Genomic DNA, 16,925 nt, shown 5'->3' on the forward strand with positions numbered 1-16,925 from the left:
GAGGTCTTCTGAGAGTAGAAATTATAATTTTAGTGGTACTGAAAAATGAGGTTATCTGATTTTATTTTCTCTTTTCTCTCTTAAATCTAGAATAGCTTAAAGGAAAAATTTAGAATGCTTAGTTTTAAATTTGGGGATATACTAAAAAATTTGTTCGTCTCAGATGAAATCTCATGTGCAGGCCCTGTTATAGTGTCATCTACACTACAAAATGCATAGTGATACTGGGTCATAACCTGACCACAGTTGTCTTTCAGCAGCTAGTTAAATTTGTGATACAGAGAGTGTTGCCTCTAGGCATTATATTTTTACTATGTTACAGTTAGCACACTCACATCTCAGGCTTTTTAGTAGAATTGTCTATGGGTGATTAGCTTTCACTTAGAGTGCTTAACATTGTTACAGCGTTAAGATAAGAAAACTGATACACAGTAAACTGTCTACTCAAAAATATTTCAGTTGGAGCCAAGTGTGGTAGCACACACTTTTAATTACAATACTAAGGAGACAATGGGGAGACAGAGGCAAGTGAATTTCTGTGGGTCCCAGGCCAGCCTAGGCTTTATGGTGAGATCTGGTCTCAATGGAAAAAAAAATACAAAGTTTTCAAATCTCCAAGATAAAAAATATTCTTTCTCATTTTAATTGCATGTTTGTTTTAAGCCAGAAGAATTTATCAAAGAATGTTAATGTGATCAGCGTATTAGTATTTCTTATTTATCTTGGTTAACTGGAGAGAGTACTGTGAAATTTCTGAAATTTTTTGCTTTTCTTGCCTGTAGGATTGGAATGGCATTTATATATAGTTTTATATAGAGAGAACAATTTAACCAAGTGAAATGTCAGTATCATTTTCTGTGGTAGATACGTAATTTCCCATGGAATGCTAAGTGGGATGTTATTTGCATTATAAAATGAGTTTAGTATGATAGTATACATATTGCTAATGCCAGAATGGTCTATTATTATTATTATTATTATTATTATTATTATTATTTCTCATTTCCTGAGTATTTTGATTATCTGACACTTGAATGTTGTTATAGTGCAAAATTATTGAATATTTCTTGTTGAAAATATGACAAGATTCAAGTTGAATTTATTTCAATTATAGATGACTCTTTTTTTTTTGGTTTTTCGAGACAGGGTTTCTCTGTATAGCCTTTGGCTGTCCTGGAACTCACTCGGTAGACCAGGCTGGCCTTGAACTCAGAAATCCGCCTGCCTCTGCCTCCCAAGTGCTGGGATTAAAGGCGTGCACCACCACCGCCCGGCTATAGATGACTCTTAATTGTATTTAATTATAACAATCTATATTTGTTAAAAAATAATTCTGTGAGAAAGAGATTAACCTCAGATGTTTTCCTGAATTATGAAGATGAAAAATTGAAATAATTGTGTTACTGTTTTATGTGGAGGCCATAAGGAATTTCAACATAGGAAATGTGAATTAAATGTTTAGGAACTTGTCTTTTATAAATCACAACTACTAAAGTAGTATATCAATAGTTATTTGATAGCTTGAATATTAATTTTGGTTTTCTGAGTGAAAATAGTATCAAGTTAAGTTGCTTCTTTTTTTTTTTTTAAATAAACCTGATGTACTTGATTTGTAAGCACTGAAAATTTTTAACTATTTTAAAAATATATATTTAGTTAGGTGTATGTGTATTTGCCTGCACATATGTATATATCCACTTCGTTCCTAATGCTCACTGAGACCAGAAGAGGGAGGGTATTGTATCCCTTCAAACTGACTTTACAGGTGGTTGTGAGACATTATATGAGTGATGGGAATTAAACTGTGTTCTCTGTAAGAACAAATATGCTTAACTACTGAGTCATCTCTCTGGCTCTGAAAAGTAACCATTGTGTGTACCTTTGTGCAGTTATATAGTGGCATCTAGTTATTTTCTACTATGAAGAAAAATGATTTTTTTTGTATATGAATTTCAGTGCATCTTTTAACTTTTTCCGAATAAGCAAATTTAAGCAACTCTTCATTCTTTCAGATTTTAGTTTCATTATTGAGTAAGCTAGATGTTAACAACTTCAAATAGTCATATGTATGTAAGAGTAAGAACTTCAAACCAATCCTTGAAAGTCATGCCAGTCTTGACTTCTTATGTGGTAGATCAAAATCCTCTTAATGTGTAAGATAGTCAGATAACCCTTAGATTCAATGTAGTCTATAACTTGTAGTAGTTTCCCTTTTAGAACAAGGGTAATTATCTAGTCCATGGAGAGTCTCCTTTATACAACGTTAGGGCTTGTAGAGCTATGAATACAATATGAAGGCTGAGTCACAGTTTAATTTTAAATCAGAACCCAAATATATACATACAGTTCTTTCACCATACCCATGCAACTAGATTTAAATATGTTTTTAGAAGATTTTATGGGAACAAAATTTCTTCACCTTGAAGATTTTGCTTATATGCACTTGGGTATATCAATATACTTCTGGCTTTTAGACATTTAGTTACAATGAGAAAGATTGTGCTTATTCTATAAAACAGTTAATGTTGATAAACTATTTTCAAATTAGTGATGGCATTTCATCTAATATGTTCAGTTTATAAGTTTTAATATCTCAATATATATTGCATTGAAACAAATTTAAAGTTGTTGTTGTTGTTGTTGTTTAGATATTTTGAACAGAGTTAACCCCAGCTCTCATTCAAGAGGAATAAAGAATGGTATACTTAATCGAGGTACAATATTACTATACTACTTGAATTTTAAACTAAAACATTTTGAAAAAGTTGATTATATAGAAATGCATTCAATGTGTTGTGTAATTTTAAAATACAGGTTTTACTGCTTCATTCAAGCCTACAAGTCAACGCTGCCCGAATTCAACATCAAATCCTGTGGCTGCCTTGCCAGTAAATTTTCATCCTGAATCTAGATCTTCAGATAGCTCTGTTATTGTTCAGCCATTTTCTAAACCTGTAAGTGTTTTCAAAACTACATAGTCAGCTCAGGGAATATTAACAATACCCAATTAAAATTCTACGTTATCAACAAGTAGTCATCTAATTGGTATCAGAAAAGGTTAGCATCTGTAAGACAGCTTAATTAGTACCTCACACTTAAGTAAGTTGGGGAATATGCTTAAACTGGTTAGGTATAGCTTTGAAAACTAATACTGTCAAAATGTGAATAGAAGAATTATAATGAATATCACATGATAGCAAAATATTTATGCTTTCAAATGGGGACAGGTATTTTTTTCATTTGGAAATTATTGAGAAGTTTTGATAGTAGTGTTTTATTCTGAGAAATTACCTTCATACTTTATTTAAAAACCTTTAGTGAAAAGTAATAGATAGTGGTAATAATTACAATTTTTAAGCTAGTAATAGACATAAATATTTGTGCTAAATGCTTTACATAAATGAATCTAATTTAGTTTTTTAAAAATACCTAGGATGCAGGCATCGCTACTTCTCCCATTTCATAGTTGAATAAATACTGAGGTTTACAGTGATTAAATAATTCACTCAGATCTATAGCTAGGTGGGTCTCAGATCTCAGTGTAGGCTAATCCATAGTTTATACACACACACACCACACACGTACGTATGTATGTATGTATATGTCTATCTATCTGGTATATGAGTGTCTAATTTGAAAATTGGAAATACTGCTCCAGCTCAACATTCTCAGGGTAGTTTGTTTGGGATTCAATATCATTGTGAAGATAATTGAAAATAGTTTCTCTTCTGCTGTTTGACTTTTGCATTGATGACACAAAAACAATGCTGATAAAGCTACTTATGGCTTTCTGTGAATCAAGACAAGCACTCATCTGTACCAGAGTTTGCAGGGTAACCACTTAGCCTTGTACTCCCAATGAAATACTCCAGTTATAGGCAGTTCCTCAATGATATTTTGCAATGTATTAAACATAAGCTTCCACTAATGTTATTTTGTTAAGTATACCCTTGACTGTGTGTCTTCTTATATGTTCTGTGTGGTGAAATAGTATACATAAAGTACTTCTGTGTCTGATATATCTTGATGATTGTGTTTAGGAAAAGCATGATTGGCAAGCTGAAATACCTGTTGCATTTTATTTGTTTGTTTTTGGAGACAGGGTTTCTCTGTGTAGCCCTGGCTGTCCTGGAACTCACTCTGTAGACCAGGCTGGCCTCAAAGTCAGAAATCCTCCTGCCTCTGCCTCCCAAGTGCTAGGATTAAAGATGTGCCCTGTTGCATTTTAATTGAACACATTTATGATTGAAAGATTAGAATTTCTCTGTAAAAAGCTTGGGCTGTCCTGGAACTTGACTTGTAGACCAGGCTCACCTTGAACTAAGTGATCTCTCTGGCTCTACCTCCCAAGTGCTAGGATTAAAGGTGTGTACCACCAAGATATGCTTGATTTTATTATTTTTAGGAAACAATCATGTTCATAAAATGATGTTATATACCTTGCCACCTTTACCATGTTATGTTGTTAACAATCAACTCAGCTGACAGCCACATTAAAAAGAAGGGAATCACACAGGGTATGAATTTTAGAAGATGATATCAGGCAATCCACTTTAGAATGCTGTAATTCAGTCTTCAAATTTGGTACAAATTTCCTCAAAAATGAACAAAGTATACCTGCTCCTTCATCACTTAATGGAAAACAGCTGATAGTAGTGTTCTTTCTTACCAATGATAAAAACTTGATCTATAAGTACAAATCAAGACTTTGGAAAGCTTTAATCTGCCATTTTGATCTTGGTTGCTTTATGGTTCCTTGATGGATAGTATAAAAAAAATTTTGGTGATGTATTGTGAATTTTTCAATATTTGAGATAGTCCAATGAAACCAATAGTTTGCACATAACCAAAATATATGTTACTGAAATGTCTGTGAATAAGTAGTGTAGTGTAGGCTAATGATTTCAATGGGACAGGGTACCAAAAGTTCACAGATGAAAAGTTTCAAATTTCATAGTGATACACCTTTAAGAAAGTACTGGCTCGTGAGTTTTGGTAAGACCAGAGTAGTATATCCACAGTGGTTATTCATTCTGCTAGAATGTTCCTTTTCTCAGTTACATATTATCATGAGTCTTTATTCTCTTTTGAGAATTTAGCTTAGTTATTAGAGAAGAGAGCTTGCCTAGTACACACAAATTTCTGGGTTCAGGTACATATAACTAATCCCAACACTTGGTGATAGAGAAGCAGGAGGATCCGATGATGCTTTTGAGGCTAACTTGGGATACCTAAGACCCTGGCCCCGAAAATGAAAATAAAAGTTGCAAAGATACAAAATAAGACTACTTTCATGCTGATCCATAATAGATTTAATATAATCTAAAAATAAAGTAATATTAATATTAAATTAAATTAATACTTAATATATTAAGTAATTTAATATTGAATATTTAATGTTTTATATTAATACTTAATATTCTGCTTCATTTTCTAGTTTGGTAAATCTCAACAGGTACATTTTAACCAATGTAAAAAGTGTTTTGGGGTTTAGTTATTTTTAAATGTGTAAAATCATCTTGAAGCTGGAAAGTTAGGTTAGCACTGGTTTAGTGAGTAATAAATATTCCTTAAAATAGTTCTTATTTAGACAAAAAACAGTCTCTTGGATCCTGTAGAACTCCAAAGGCTTTTATTTATGTTCTTAAAAAATTAATGTTACAGTTATCTTTTTTATTTTCTTATACTTGTCAGTAGTTGTTTGGCATTTAGGAAAGAAAACTGGAGAGGAAAAGCTCACTAATATAGTTAGACAAATCTCACAATCTCAGGAAGAAAGTAGTAAAGAGATGATATTTTAGCTTTTATAAAAGTTAGAGAATAAAATCTTTTCAATGAGAATATTTATTTCTGTGACCATAAAAATACCTCAATTGATGGTTTGTAATCCTGGAACCTTGTTGAAAAAGAGCAAATTCACCAGTTGATTTGAATGGGAGCTTAGGGACCGTATATTTAAATCTCACTTATCTGTATTGTCAAAGCTAAAATCACAGATTTTTATTCTGGAAGAAATTGTCTTATTTACAAGGCTTTTTCTCTGAATGTTGAAGGCTACTGGTTTCAATAAATTATTATTCGAATTAGTTTTAGTAAATTATAACTAATAGTTTAATGTTTTATGTTATGTTTATTACGTGTGTTTAATTTTTTATGTAATATCTTTGTATCTCAACATCTTTTTCAGGCAGGGATTGAATATATTATTGTTAATATCATTGATAAAGTTAATATATACGGCCAATGAGAATGAATTTTATGTTATTATTTAGACTTGGATTATAGTTTCAACACCATCAGTAATAAATCGTAGCCTACCAATCTATATATCTGGAAGGAATATTATCTTTATTAATACCAGTGTGATAAGTATTTGATACATATTTACTGTGAAGAGCAAGTAAATTTAATATATACAATGTGGCTATTTTAGTTTGAAAGGTGAATGACTTGAAGCTCAGAAGTGACTTGCCTAAGGTTAAGTGGTTAAATAATGTAGGTCATCCTAATTCTGTTATAGTAACTACTTTACTCTTATTGTTGCATTTAACAAACAGTTTCAGGTAGTTCATTTTTTTGAACTTGCATAAGATACAAAAATTTTCTATTTGAAAATTCTTTTTAGCTAGTTATTTGTTGACTAATGAGTTCCTTTGTAATACCATGGGTACTTACTTACCTTGCCTTTTTGGGATGTGTTTTAACAGAATTAACTTTATTATAGTTTTGTTAAAGAGCATTTAAAAGTACAGACATTTTGCAGAAGTGTTTATTTCAGTGAAGATTGTACTTGGTTACTTTTAGGTCATGAAATTACTAATTTAAAAAATTTTTTTTTTACATCTTAAGGTTCAGATGCCCATGTCCATCTCAAAGTCTAAGTGTAGTGTTGCATAAAATTATAAATTGTTCCTGTGACTTTATAACAATCTCATTGTCAGTAAAGGTATTACAAAATGAAATTATACTTTAATTTATAAGCACAAAACAAAACCTTTGTGTTTCTATGATTAACATAGCTGAGAAGAGCTTAAAAAAGAAATGAGTGAGCCTGGCGGTGGTGGGGCATACCTTTAATCCCAGCACTTGGGAGGCAGAGGCAGAGGCAGAATGGATTTCTGAGTTTGAGGCCAGCCTGGTCTACAAAGTGAGTTCCAGGACAGCCAGGACTATACAGAGAAACCTATCTCGAAAAACCAAAAAAAAAAAAAAAAAAAAAAAAGAAAGAAAATATAGGTTTTAATTTTTGGCTGTTATCAATAATTCTCCATTAAACTTTCTTTACCATAAATTCTTGAAAGTTGATTAAAGGACTTTTTAGAGACTTTGATAGCTACTGGTAAAGTTTTTATTCAAAATCATACCAATATATAACCTAGTGAACTAGTTGCCAATAGTGAACGTTATCCTTCTTTTAAGCTTACTAAAAGTAATACTAGTCTTATAGAAAAGAGAGTTCTGATATTTCCCATCTAGCTTCCTTTATGTTAACATCTTACCTGTTATGTAACAATATTAACCAAACTTAGAACATTAGAATTTGAGTAGAAAAACTGGTGTTCTTAGGTCTTTTTTATGATTCCACCTTGCAGTTACTCTTAACTTCTTCATAGTTTTGCAGTTATACATATCTGTCATTCATGATTCTAGCAGTTAAACATTGTGAGTAAATTAATTTGTAGTAGGTATCATTTTTAAACAATGCCTGTTTAATTGTTAAATATTTTTATTTGTATCTTTGTGTCCAGTAAATTGAAAAAAGGAGTCTATCATTCATTTTTTGAGATAGGGTTGCTCAGGCAGGCCTTGAGCTTGCCATGGAGTTAGGAAGATCTTCCTGTTTCCACCTCCTGAGGGTTAGGATTCTAGATGTAGGCTGCTGTGCCCGGCTTGTTTGTTTGTTTGTTTGTTGGCTTGCTTGTTTTTAATTTCGTTTTTGTTTTGTTTTTTGTTTGGTTGATTTGGTTTCTGGAGGGGAGGAGAGGATCAGTTTATTTTTAAGCACTGATTAACTTAAAAACCTGTGGATTATGCATTTTAACAGGTTGAAGGTTCAGAAATCACTCAGAGCTTACTTTGCACATTGATTGTTCCTTTTAAGTAATATTGGAGGTCATTTTATATATAAACATTCACTCTCAACAGTAACACTGTTGAGTAAATCCTACTGGAAGTAGGATTTATGTTTGTTTCCCTGTGTTTTCATTGTGCAGTTTTTACTGATTCTCTTCATTTGCTTCTTGATAACACTGCGATTTTAGAACCTCTTAGCATGTCTTAACATTTATGTCTTACAGATATAAATTAAGTTTGCATTTCTTAATACTTTTAAAGCATTGGCTTAGCATTTGCTGTGCACATGAGGCGATCAGTCTAGTTGGGCAGATCGGAACCAACAGGCTCTGTTTGCTGGCTTTCAGTCTGGATAGATGAGAATTTTTCCCAACTAGTAATTACTTTTGTGTTTTTAACTTGTTAATGATTGAATCATCAAACATAGAAACGTTTATCTTAGTGACACAGAGATACTGTTAAATTGCTCTTATACATGTGTGTAAAACAGTAGTTATATCTATGTCCAATAAATATAATATTATTTCTTCAAATTTAACAGGGTTATGTAACAAATTCACCACGAGTTCTGTCTAATAACTCTTCAGAGTTACTGTTTGACTTGACCCAGGATACAGGATTATCACATTACCAGGGGGGACCGACACTTTCTATTGCAGGTTTGTTTTATTACTTTTTTCGTTAAAATTGTTAAAAGAAATGATGGAAAATCATACAGAATTAAGTTTCTGTTTTGAAATCCACATCTTTGTGTTAAAATATTTGTATATTTTAACATGGACTCCTATAAATAGTTTTGAGTGTCTTTTTTGAGGCAGTTTTATTTAAAGTCTTTATTAAGCCACCTTGTACTCTTTCTGCTATGGAGCCAACCTTCAAAATGCTTAAAAACATCAGTGAACTAGAGAAGGCTTTAGATACTATAAACATTGTTAAGAATACATAGTTTCTATGGCCGCTTGTATAAATAAGGAGAATTCCTAATTAGGTTAGTGTCTTTCTAGTTCAGTAAGTGATTTCAGTATATAGTTAAGTATGGTTTTATGATGCTATAAAGTGGCCACAATAAAGAAATACTTGTTAGACAAGTGACATGACTCAGTAGGCGAAGCTGTTTGGTTCCAAGCATAATGGCCTGAGTTCCAGCCAAAGGACCCGAATAGAACCAACTCCTAGAAAGTTGTCCTCTGACTTCCACAGGTGTGTTGTGGCATGTGTGTATCTACCAAACCTTCCCTTTTCCTTCCTTCCTCTCATAAATAAAGGATAATTTAAAGAAGTGGTTCGTGAATGTGGTAGTGTACACCTATAATCTCAGCATTTGAGAGGCTGTGGCAGAAGAATTGTCAGTTTGATTTTAACCTGGAGCATGGAATAATTTCAAGGCCATCTTATGCTATATAGTAGGAATGTGTCTCAAAACAGACAGTCAAAGTATTAATGATTTAGAAATAGTACAAAGTAATCTTTAGAGAATTAATGCAATTAGTTCATATGATAAGTATTCTTCATTAAAATACATTAGCATTCCATGGAGGAATTTTGTCTTATTGAAAATTCCTTGTAATTAAGGAAAGTTAATTTTTGAACACTAGCAATTTGTATATATTCAAGTATTTTAACTAAGATATACAAGAAAATTTGGAATGTTTAGACTGTTTACTAAATAGATAAATGAGGTATTTACCAGACTCTCCTGCATTTTTTTTTCATTATAGGGCTTAAAGTGCTTTTCCATTTTACAAATACCTTATTTGATAAACACGTCTCTGAATGTCACTTACATACATAGTTTACTAAAATGTTTACTAATATCTTGTTAATAAAATAGGTACAAGCGAAAAGAAACGGAGAAAAAATATTTGTATTAAATCTGGCATTAGGAAGCTCATAGACTTTACTCATAGGAAAAGTCTGCAGTCTTGAAACTTCTGGGAAGAAAGAAACAATAAAGACTCCTATTCTCCCTCTCAGCTTTCTACTACAGTGAGTGAAACTTCATTAAGGGGGATAACTAGGAAGTTGTAGGTTTGAACCTCTGCTCTTAAGAATGTTTAGTCTTTATCAGCTCAACTGACCTCTACATACTTTCGATTTTTTTTATATTATTAAGAGATGGGGCTATTTTTTTTTTGTGTGTGTGTGTGTATAATTTATTCAGTTCTCCACACCTGGAGCAAGGCACCTGAAGAGACCATTTTGACTCTTTCTCTAGTTCACACAGGGCTTTTTTGATGCCCAGATAAGTGAAATGTGAAAATACATTTATAAGGTTCAAAGGACTTGATAATAAGTATCAGTGTCAATCAGTGCTGTTCATTCAGTAACATGATTGGCAGATTACTGTCTATGGAGATTATGGGATTTTGATTTAGACCTTGGAAGAAACTAGGATTTTTACTGGCAGAGCTAGGACTGTTTGGGGATAGAGAGTAGCATAAACCTAACAAAACAGATAAAGGGATAGAATTTAGAATACATGCACAGCAAGTTGAGATGGCTCATTTAGTAAAAGGATTTGCTTCCAAGTTTCACAACTCAAGTTTGAACCCTGGAGCCTACACAGTGGAAGGAGAGAACAGACTCAAAAGTAGTTCTCTGAGTTCCACTCAAATACCATGCATTGTGCGTACTCATATGCACACAGATCAGTAAATAAATGTAAAAAAGATTGGAAAGAATGCAGAGTGGTTTTATTTAATGTTGAGATTTCTTATGTTAAATTCTAACATTAAAGAAGTCTATTTTTACCATCTAGTTTATTTTATAGTTGGTTGCTTAGTTCAAAATGCTATCACCCTTTCGTTTTCCAAATAACATAAACATGTGTTATTGAGATTGCACTACCAGAGATCTTTTTCGTGTACTTGCATTGTATCTGTCTCTGACCGAGTGTTTTGAAGACAAGGAAAAATCATTTCTTTGTCTTTAAAGATGAAATAGTGAATTAGTATAATTTTATTTTCTTGCCAAAAAATAATAGGCAAATCTGTTAGAGTAATTTTTACCCTTTAAAACAAGTTAAAATATAAAATGTTTTGTTATTAATGACAATTGTTATGTATTATTGTTTTCTCTGTATCAAATATTTTAAGGTACTTTGAATACATTGTTTGACCTTAAAATAACTCTGTAAAATAAGATACCGTAACTTTACAGAAATAGAAACTGAAGCTCATAGAAATTAAATAAAAATACATAAACAGAGACCGACAGAATCTGGATTTTATCTTAGGCTATCTTAAATGCCTAAGATTTCTCTAATAATGCTTCTACATCTATTGTATAGATGGGTCTATTTAATGTGTAGTTTGTGAATCCTTTGTACAAAGTGCATTACGTGTTATTTTTAAAAAGACTTTGTTTGCCATAGTTACAGTCTAATTTTCCCCCTTTTATTGCTGATACTCTAAGGTTTCATCCTTTAGCCTTTATGGTGCTTTTTTTCAAAAGGAAAATTATTTTTAAGAATGAAATCTCTTTGTACAACTCAAATGCAAGAGTTTCTCTATCAGACATTCCTTAATATATTCCCTAAAATGGGACACAACTTCCTCCTTTATATTCCCTTTCATTTGAGTGAGTAAAATATTATTCAGGTATAGAAGTTTCTACTTTGTACATAGCAATAAGTGTGTAGCATTACAGGCCTTGAAGAGATCCCATTGTTAGGTGAGAAAGGACTAACATCACATTAGGCATTTTAAGCAGTGTTAACCAAGCATAGTGATGCACACCTTAAATCCTAGCACTCAAGAGGCAGAGAGGCAGGCAGATCTCTTGAGTTCATGGCCAGCCTGCTCTACAGAGTGAGTTCCAGGACACCCAGGGCTGCACTGAGAAACTCTTGTCTTGAAGGAGAAAAAAAGAAAAATTTAAAGGATTTATAAGTGTTTGGAACAAATTATTGTGCATGTGTGCATATATGTGTTGTTAAAACTTGAATGTATTTAAGCATCTGAAGATAATTGATTTTTAGGAATTTCAGAATATCTTACTTCAGTTTCATTATTTTTTTTAAGCCATACTGAGAATTTTCTTGCATAGAAAGATAATTTCACAGATTGATTGAGTAAATGCAGTCCTTAATAGTTTTTATGCAATTTCCTTATACTCTCTAAATTTGTAACATTTAGTTGCTTAGTTTTGTTTGAGACACATTCTTACTATGTAGCTTTTCCTTGCTGGCTTGGAACTGGGTAGGTAGACCAGGCTGGCCTCCGATTCATAGATCTCTGCCTGTCTCTGCTTCCTAAACACTGGAACTAATGGTGTGTGCCACCATGCTCAACAATATTGTTTAATTTTTATCATTGATATAGCATAGTTCAATTATGTCATATATTTTAGTTCCCACATATTTAGACTTAACTGTTTATGAGTAGTAATTTTTAAAAATTTTTTAAAATCTTTCCCCCACTGCTTAAATCATTTTAGGTTTGAATGAAACTTCATTTTTATCAAAACGTCCTTCTGGTTCTGACATGATCAGTGTTAATCCCAAAAAGCCTAAACCCAGTGAAACTATTTCTGGAACAGATGCCTCTTCTGTTGTCTCTACAGAAAAGTCTCCACCAGTGATGTCTCTCCAAGTGGTGCCATCGCAAGGTAAAAACACTGGCCTACAAAAAAGAAATGTCTGTAGTATTTATAGATAAGTTTTGCATATCGTTACAAATTAAGAAAATAATAGTGATTATTTAAGTTAAAAAGGGCTAAATCTGGCGTCTGGAGAGATGGCTTATTGGTTAAGAACACTTAAAACTTTTTCAGAGAACTGTGATTTGATTCCCAGCACCCTCTGGGAGTGGCTCTCAACCACCAGCTATGTCCAGCTTGGGTCCAGAGCACCCATGGGCACCAATACAAATGTGACATTTGCATATACATGTGTGCACCCAATAATAATTTAAAATAATTTGTAAAAAACAATAAGCAAAACCCCTGAAAAATGATGCATTTTATTTCATAATTGATCTGATTTTATTTTAGGTGTAAATTGCTCATCAAATCAATCTAAAAATGGAACAACTTTTCCAAGAGCATGTCCCAAGTGTAATATTCACTTCAATCTTTTGGATCCTCTGAAAAATCACATGACGGTAAATCTTTTCCAAAATCTAATATTGAAAGTTAGAAAATCCCTAAAAATATTAATGACTGGTTTATAGTAAATGATTGTTTGACTTAGTAAGTTAGGAATGAACTCTTTTCATACTGGATATATACATAGAGGTTAGGTAAAAATTTATATTCAAAATGATATATATAATTTATATGATAGTAAAATTCCTTAGTTCATATATTTACAATATATGTTTATTGTATTTTTAATTTAAATACATAATATATTGATTAAATCATATTACGATTGGTAAAACCTTTTAGTGTGAATTCAATCTTTTTATAGCTTAAAAATTCTATGGCTTATATATATGCAAATATGTATTCCACATTAGATAATGAAAATAAATTATATACATTGTCAGTATTCAGACATAAACTTCAAATGTTCATGCTTTTCATATGAAATAATTGTTTTGATAAACCCAGAATAGTTTGCAAAATCATAAATTAATATAAAGTTTTTATTGGAGTAGGAAGCTTTTGGTTTAGACGGAGAAAATTTCAAAGTATGGATGAAGTATGAAGCTTAGGTAACACTCTCCTTCAAATACTAGCTTTTATTGTGCTCTCTGCTATGCCTTTGTAAAAATGTTCTGTAATCTCCTTGTTCTTACTACCAATGGCAGGAAGGCAGGGGAAGATAAGAAAAACAGCAGTATGAAGTACAAAAGGAAAGGAATGAAAGAAAAGAATTAAGTAGCAATGAGGTAATAAAGGAAGAATTCTTGCTAATTCAGAAACTGACCATTTTTAATTCATCATTTTCAAAAACAAAAACAGAATGAAATCACTTGCAGTAGATGGAGAAAGGTAGACATTTTTGTCAGTGGTATAGTAGCTGGTCAAGTTGCTCATACTCCTGTAAATAACCCTTCACTCATAAAAGTAATCCTAATCAAACTTTCTGAGCTAAAAAAAGAATGGAGAAAGGAAGGCAGCTGAAGACAGGAGGAAGACTTCCTGGGAGCACAGGAGTAGGAACAGGGACAAGCGAGAGTAATGAGGGTTCAGTATGATCAAAATATATATCCTTTACAGAAGTGAAGGTGGAGTCGTGAAACCCATGCTTATGAATATATAGACAGATAAAATAGAAAAATAAATTTAAAATTGTAAATACCTCTTTATTCAGAATTGCATTTGATTTATAGTACTTCAGCTACCTCAGTGTAGCATTAAGGACTGAACTCTGTGCTTTGGTTGTACAGGAAAATTATCTTGTACAAGTGATTTCACCTTTTTTGTAATGTTTAATGTGGCTTGTGATACTTTATGTGTTTGATATTAGAGTTAGAGAGAAAACCAGGAGTACATTAGTTATTCTTACTCATTTTTTGACTAAGTAATGTAATCATGTAGTTCATAAAAGCCTACACAGGGATGCAACTGAGGAATCTGGCCTGACTCATACCTGTCTGATTTATAAGGTGACGCTCCAAAGAAAATAACTTCTTATTAGTTGCTTTGTGTATGCTCACTTTGTTTTATTGTTTGTGTGTGTGTGTGTGTGTGTGTGCGCGCGCGCACGCAGGCACATGAGTGTTAACAGATAAATGGGAATGTTCTTATTTTCCCTCTATTACGTGTACAAATTGTATCATACTGTATAATCTTGGCCTAAGTTGACCATCTATCTTTTCCTGTGATAAAAACATTATGACCATGGTGGTATAGAAAGGAAAGAAAGATTTTATGTCTGCTTACAGTCAGTCCATCATGAAGTGAAATCAGGGCAACAGCTCCAGTGGGGGGAACCTGGAGGCAGGCAGGACCTGAATGGCTTGTTCAGCTGGCTTTTACATACAACATAAGACTACTTGCACAGGGATGCACTGCCCCAGTAGACAACCCCTGCCACATTAGTCATTAATCAAAAAAGAAAAAAGGAAAAAAAGAAAAAAAGAAAAAAGCTTTGCATAGTTGTCTGCAGTCCAGTATACTTGAGGCATTTCTCAATTGAGGTGCCCTTTTCCTAGATGACTCTAGTTGTGTTGTTTTCCAAAAAACTAACCAGAACATTTCTGTACTTGAAGAAATTGGTGACCTCTATTTTTGTGGACTGCTCTGCCCCACGTTTGGGGGCCAAAATGTCACGGACCACTCTGTCAGTGTTGGAACCTGCACTGCCAAAAGCCTTGGAGGCTAAATTGTTAGAGCCCACACCGCCCCAACCTCCTCCGGTCCACAGGTCAGGGTTCAGCAAGAGAGTGAGGACGGAGCAAAGAACGGAGACCAGACAGAGTGTGATTCAATCCCATTTATTCTTCAGTCTCTCCTCTCTCCAAGTCCCTAGTTCCTAGTCCCAAGTTCTAATTCTCTGTCTCAAATCTCAAGTTCTCTAGTCCAAGTGTCTAGTTCCTAGTCCTTTCTCCAAGTACCCTTCCAAGTTACAACTTACCTGCCCCATGTCTCAAGTACCAAGTAACCTTCTTCCAAGTGCTAGTGTCTATTCCTAGTTGCCTGTCTCGAGTCTCAAGTGCCTATTACTTTCTTCTGTCTGCCTCTCACCTTTTATATGGCTTACTTCTAAGCCATGCCTTTAAGTCACACCTTTAAGTCATGCCCTTAGGTCTTGTCTCTAAATCTGATCTCTAAGTCACACCTTTAAGTCTCACACACCCAAGGGAAGATCCTGGGTATATAAAACAAGATGTTATCAGAGTGTGCTCAGCTATTGTAGGCTGTTGTAAGCAAGTCTTTTGTCAGGGTATATGGCTCAAGATGGCTGCAAGGATGATAGCCACCTTCTGTCGGCTCCCCATACTCTATCATAAAAGGGTTTTAAAAAATATTTTTAGCATTATTTACGATTACTTTTATTGGAAATTTATAAATGTAATATTGTAGCATTCAAAAATTAGAATGCCATAGCATTCATGAAAGCAACATAATTCATATTTTATGATTTTATTTTCAAATTTTGAGTTTATAGATATTACATGTACCTCAGAAACAATCTAGAAATAAGGTTGGGCCTTTTATCCTGGGACTCGAGCAAAAGCAGGCAAATTTCTGAGTTCAAGGGCAGATGTCTACTTAGCAAATTGCAGGTCAGCTCTGTCTCCAAGAAGGAAAATACAGAAACATAAGTAACAAAGCCTTTTCTTACCTCTGTCTTTTGGTTGTGCTTCCATTCTATCCAAGAGGAAAAGGCCATCTTATTAGGATACTAATGTACTTACTTTTTTTCTTTTTTCTTTCCTTCAAGACAAGATTTCACTATGTAGCCATGGCTGACCTGGAACTCACTGTGTACACCAGGCTGGCCTTAAACTCACAGGGATTCAAGTGCCTCTGCCTCCTGAGTGTTGAGATTAAAGGTGTGAGCCACTATTCCCAGCAAATACACTTATGGGTGCAACTTTAACTTGTAAATAGAAGTTAATTCCTCTTTTGTGAATCAGTTTTGTTCATTATTATTCCTGCTTCCTAAATATATTTTAAATGTGGTTTTGTTTTTGTTGGTGGTGGTTTTTAGTTTGGTTTTTCGTTTTTTTTTTGTTTTTTTTTTTTTTTCTTCTTTTTTTTATATTTGTGGATTTAGAAATTGAACAGATAATTCTGGTAATCAGTTCCTTTCAAGAATACTTGAATCTCCAGAACCCACATTTTAAAAGGTCCATGTGGTGGTTCATGCCTGTTGATCCAGGCTAGATGGACGGTTCTTGAGGAACTACAGTTCATTCTCTTCTAGTATTGTTGTCAGACATGATGAGTAATGTTTT

General features: G+C 33.2%; 1 protein-coding gene across 7 annotated transcripts in view; it reads left to right on the forward strand.

Annotated features, from left to right (window-relative positions):
• Znf280d (zinc finger protein 280D) overlaps nt 1-16,925 on the forward strand; it is a 79,625-nt gene that overhangs the window by 19,540 nt on the left and 43,160 nt on the right. For 6 of the 7 annotated variants that reach the window (XR_013107787.1, XM_076926258.1, XM_076926260.1 and 3 more), the window contains exons 5-9: nt 2,649-2,714; nt 2,815-2,954; nt 8,615-8,732; nt 12,511-12,681; nt 13,066-13,175. Coding sequence is in view for 6 of the 7 variants with exons in the window: in XM_076926258.1 (XP_076782373.1) it covers nt 2,649-2,714; nt 2,815-2,954; nt 8,615-8,732; nt 12,511-12,681; nt 13,066-13,175 (605 nt within the window). In the remaining variant the exon portion in view is untranslated. Of the gene's footprint in view, nt 1-2,648; nt 2,715-2,814; nt 2,955-8,614; nt 8,733-9,921; nt 10,060-12,510; nt 12,682-13,065; nt 13,176-16,925 lie in introns of those variants that run through there. The other variant, XM_076926259.1, reaches the window with a different exon arrangement.

Source organism: Arvicanthis niloticus, chromosome 27, assembly GCF_011762505.2.
Source record: "Arvicanthis niloticus isolate mArvNil1 chromosome 27, mArvNil1.pat.X, whole genome shotgun sequence".
In the NCBI taxonomy this organism is placed as follows: domain Eukaryota; kingdom Metazoa; phylum Chordata; class Mammalia; order Rodentia; family Muridae; genus Arvicanthis; species Arvicanthis niloticus.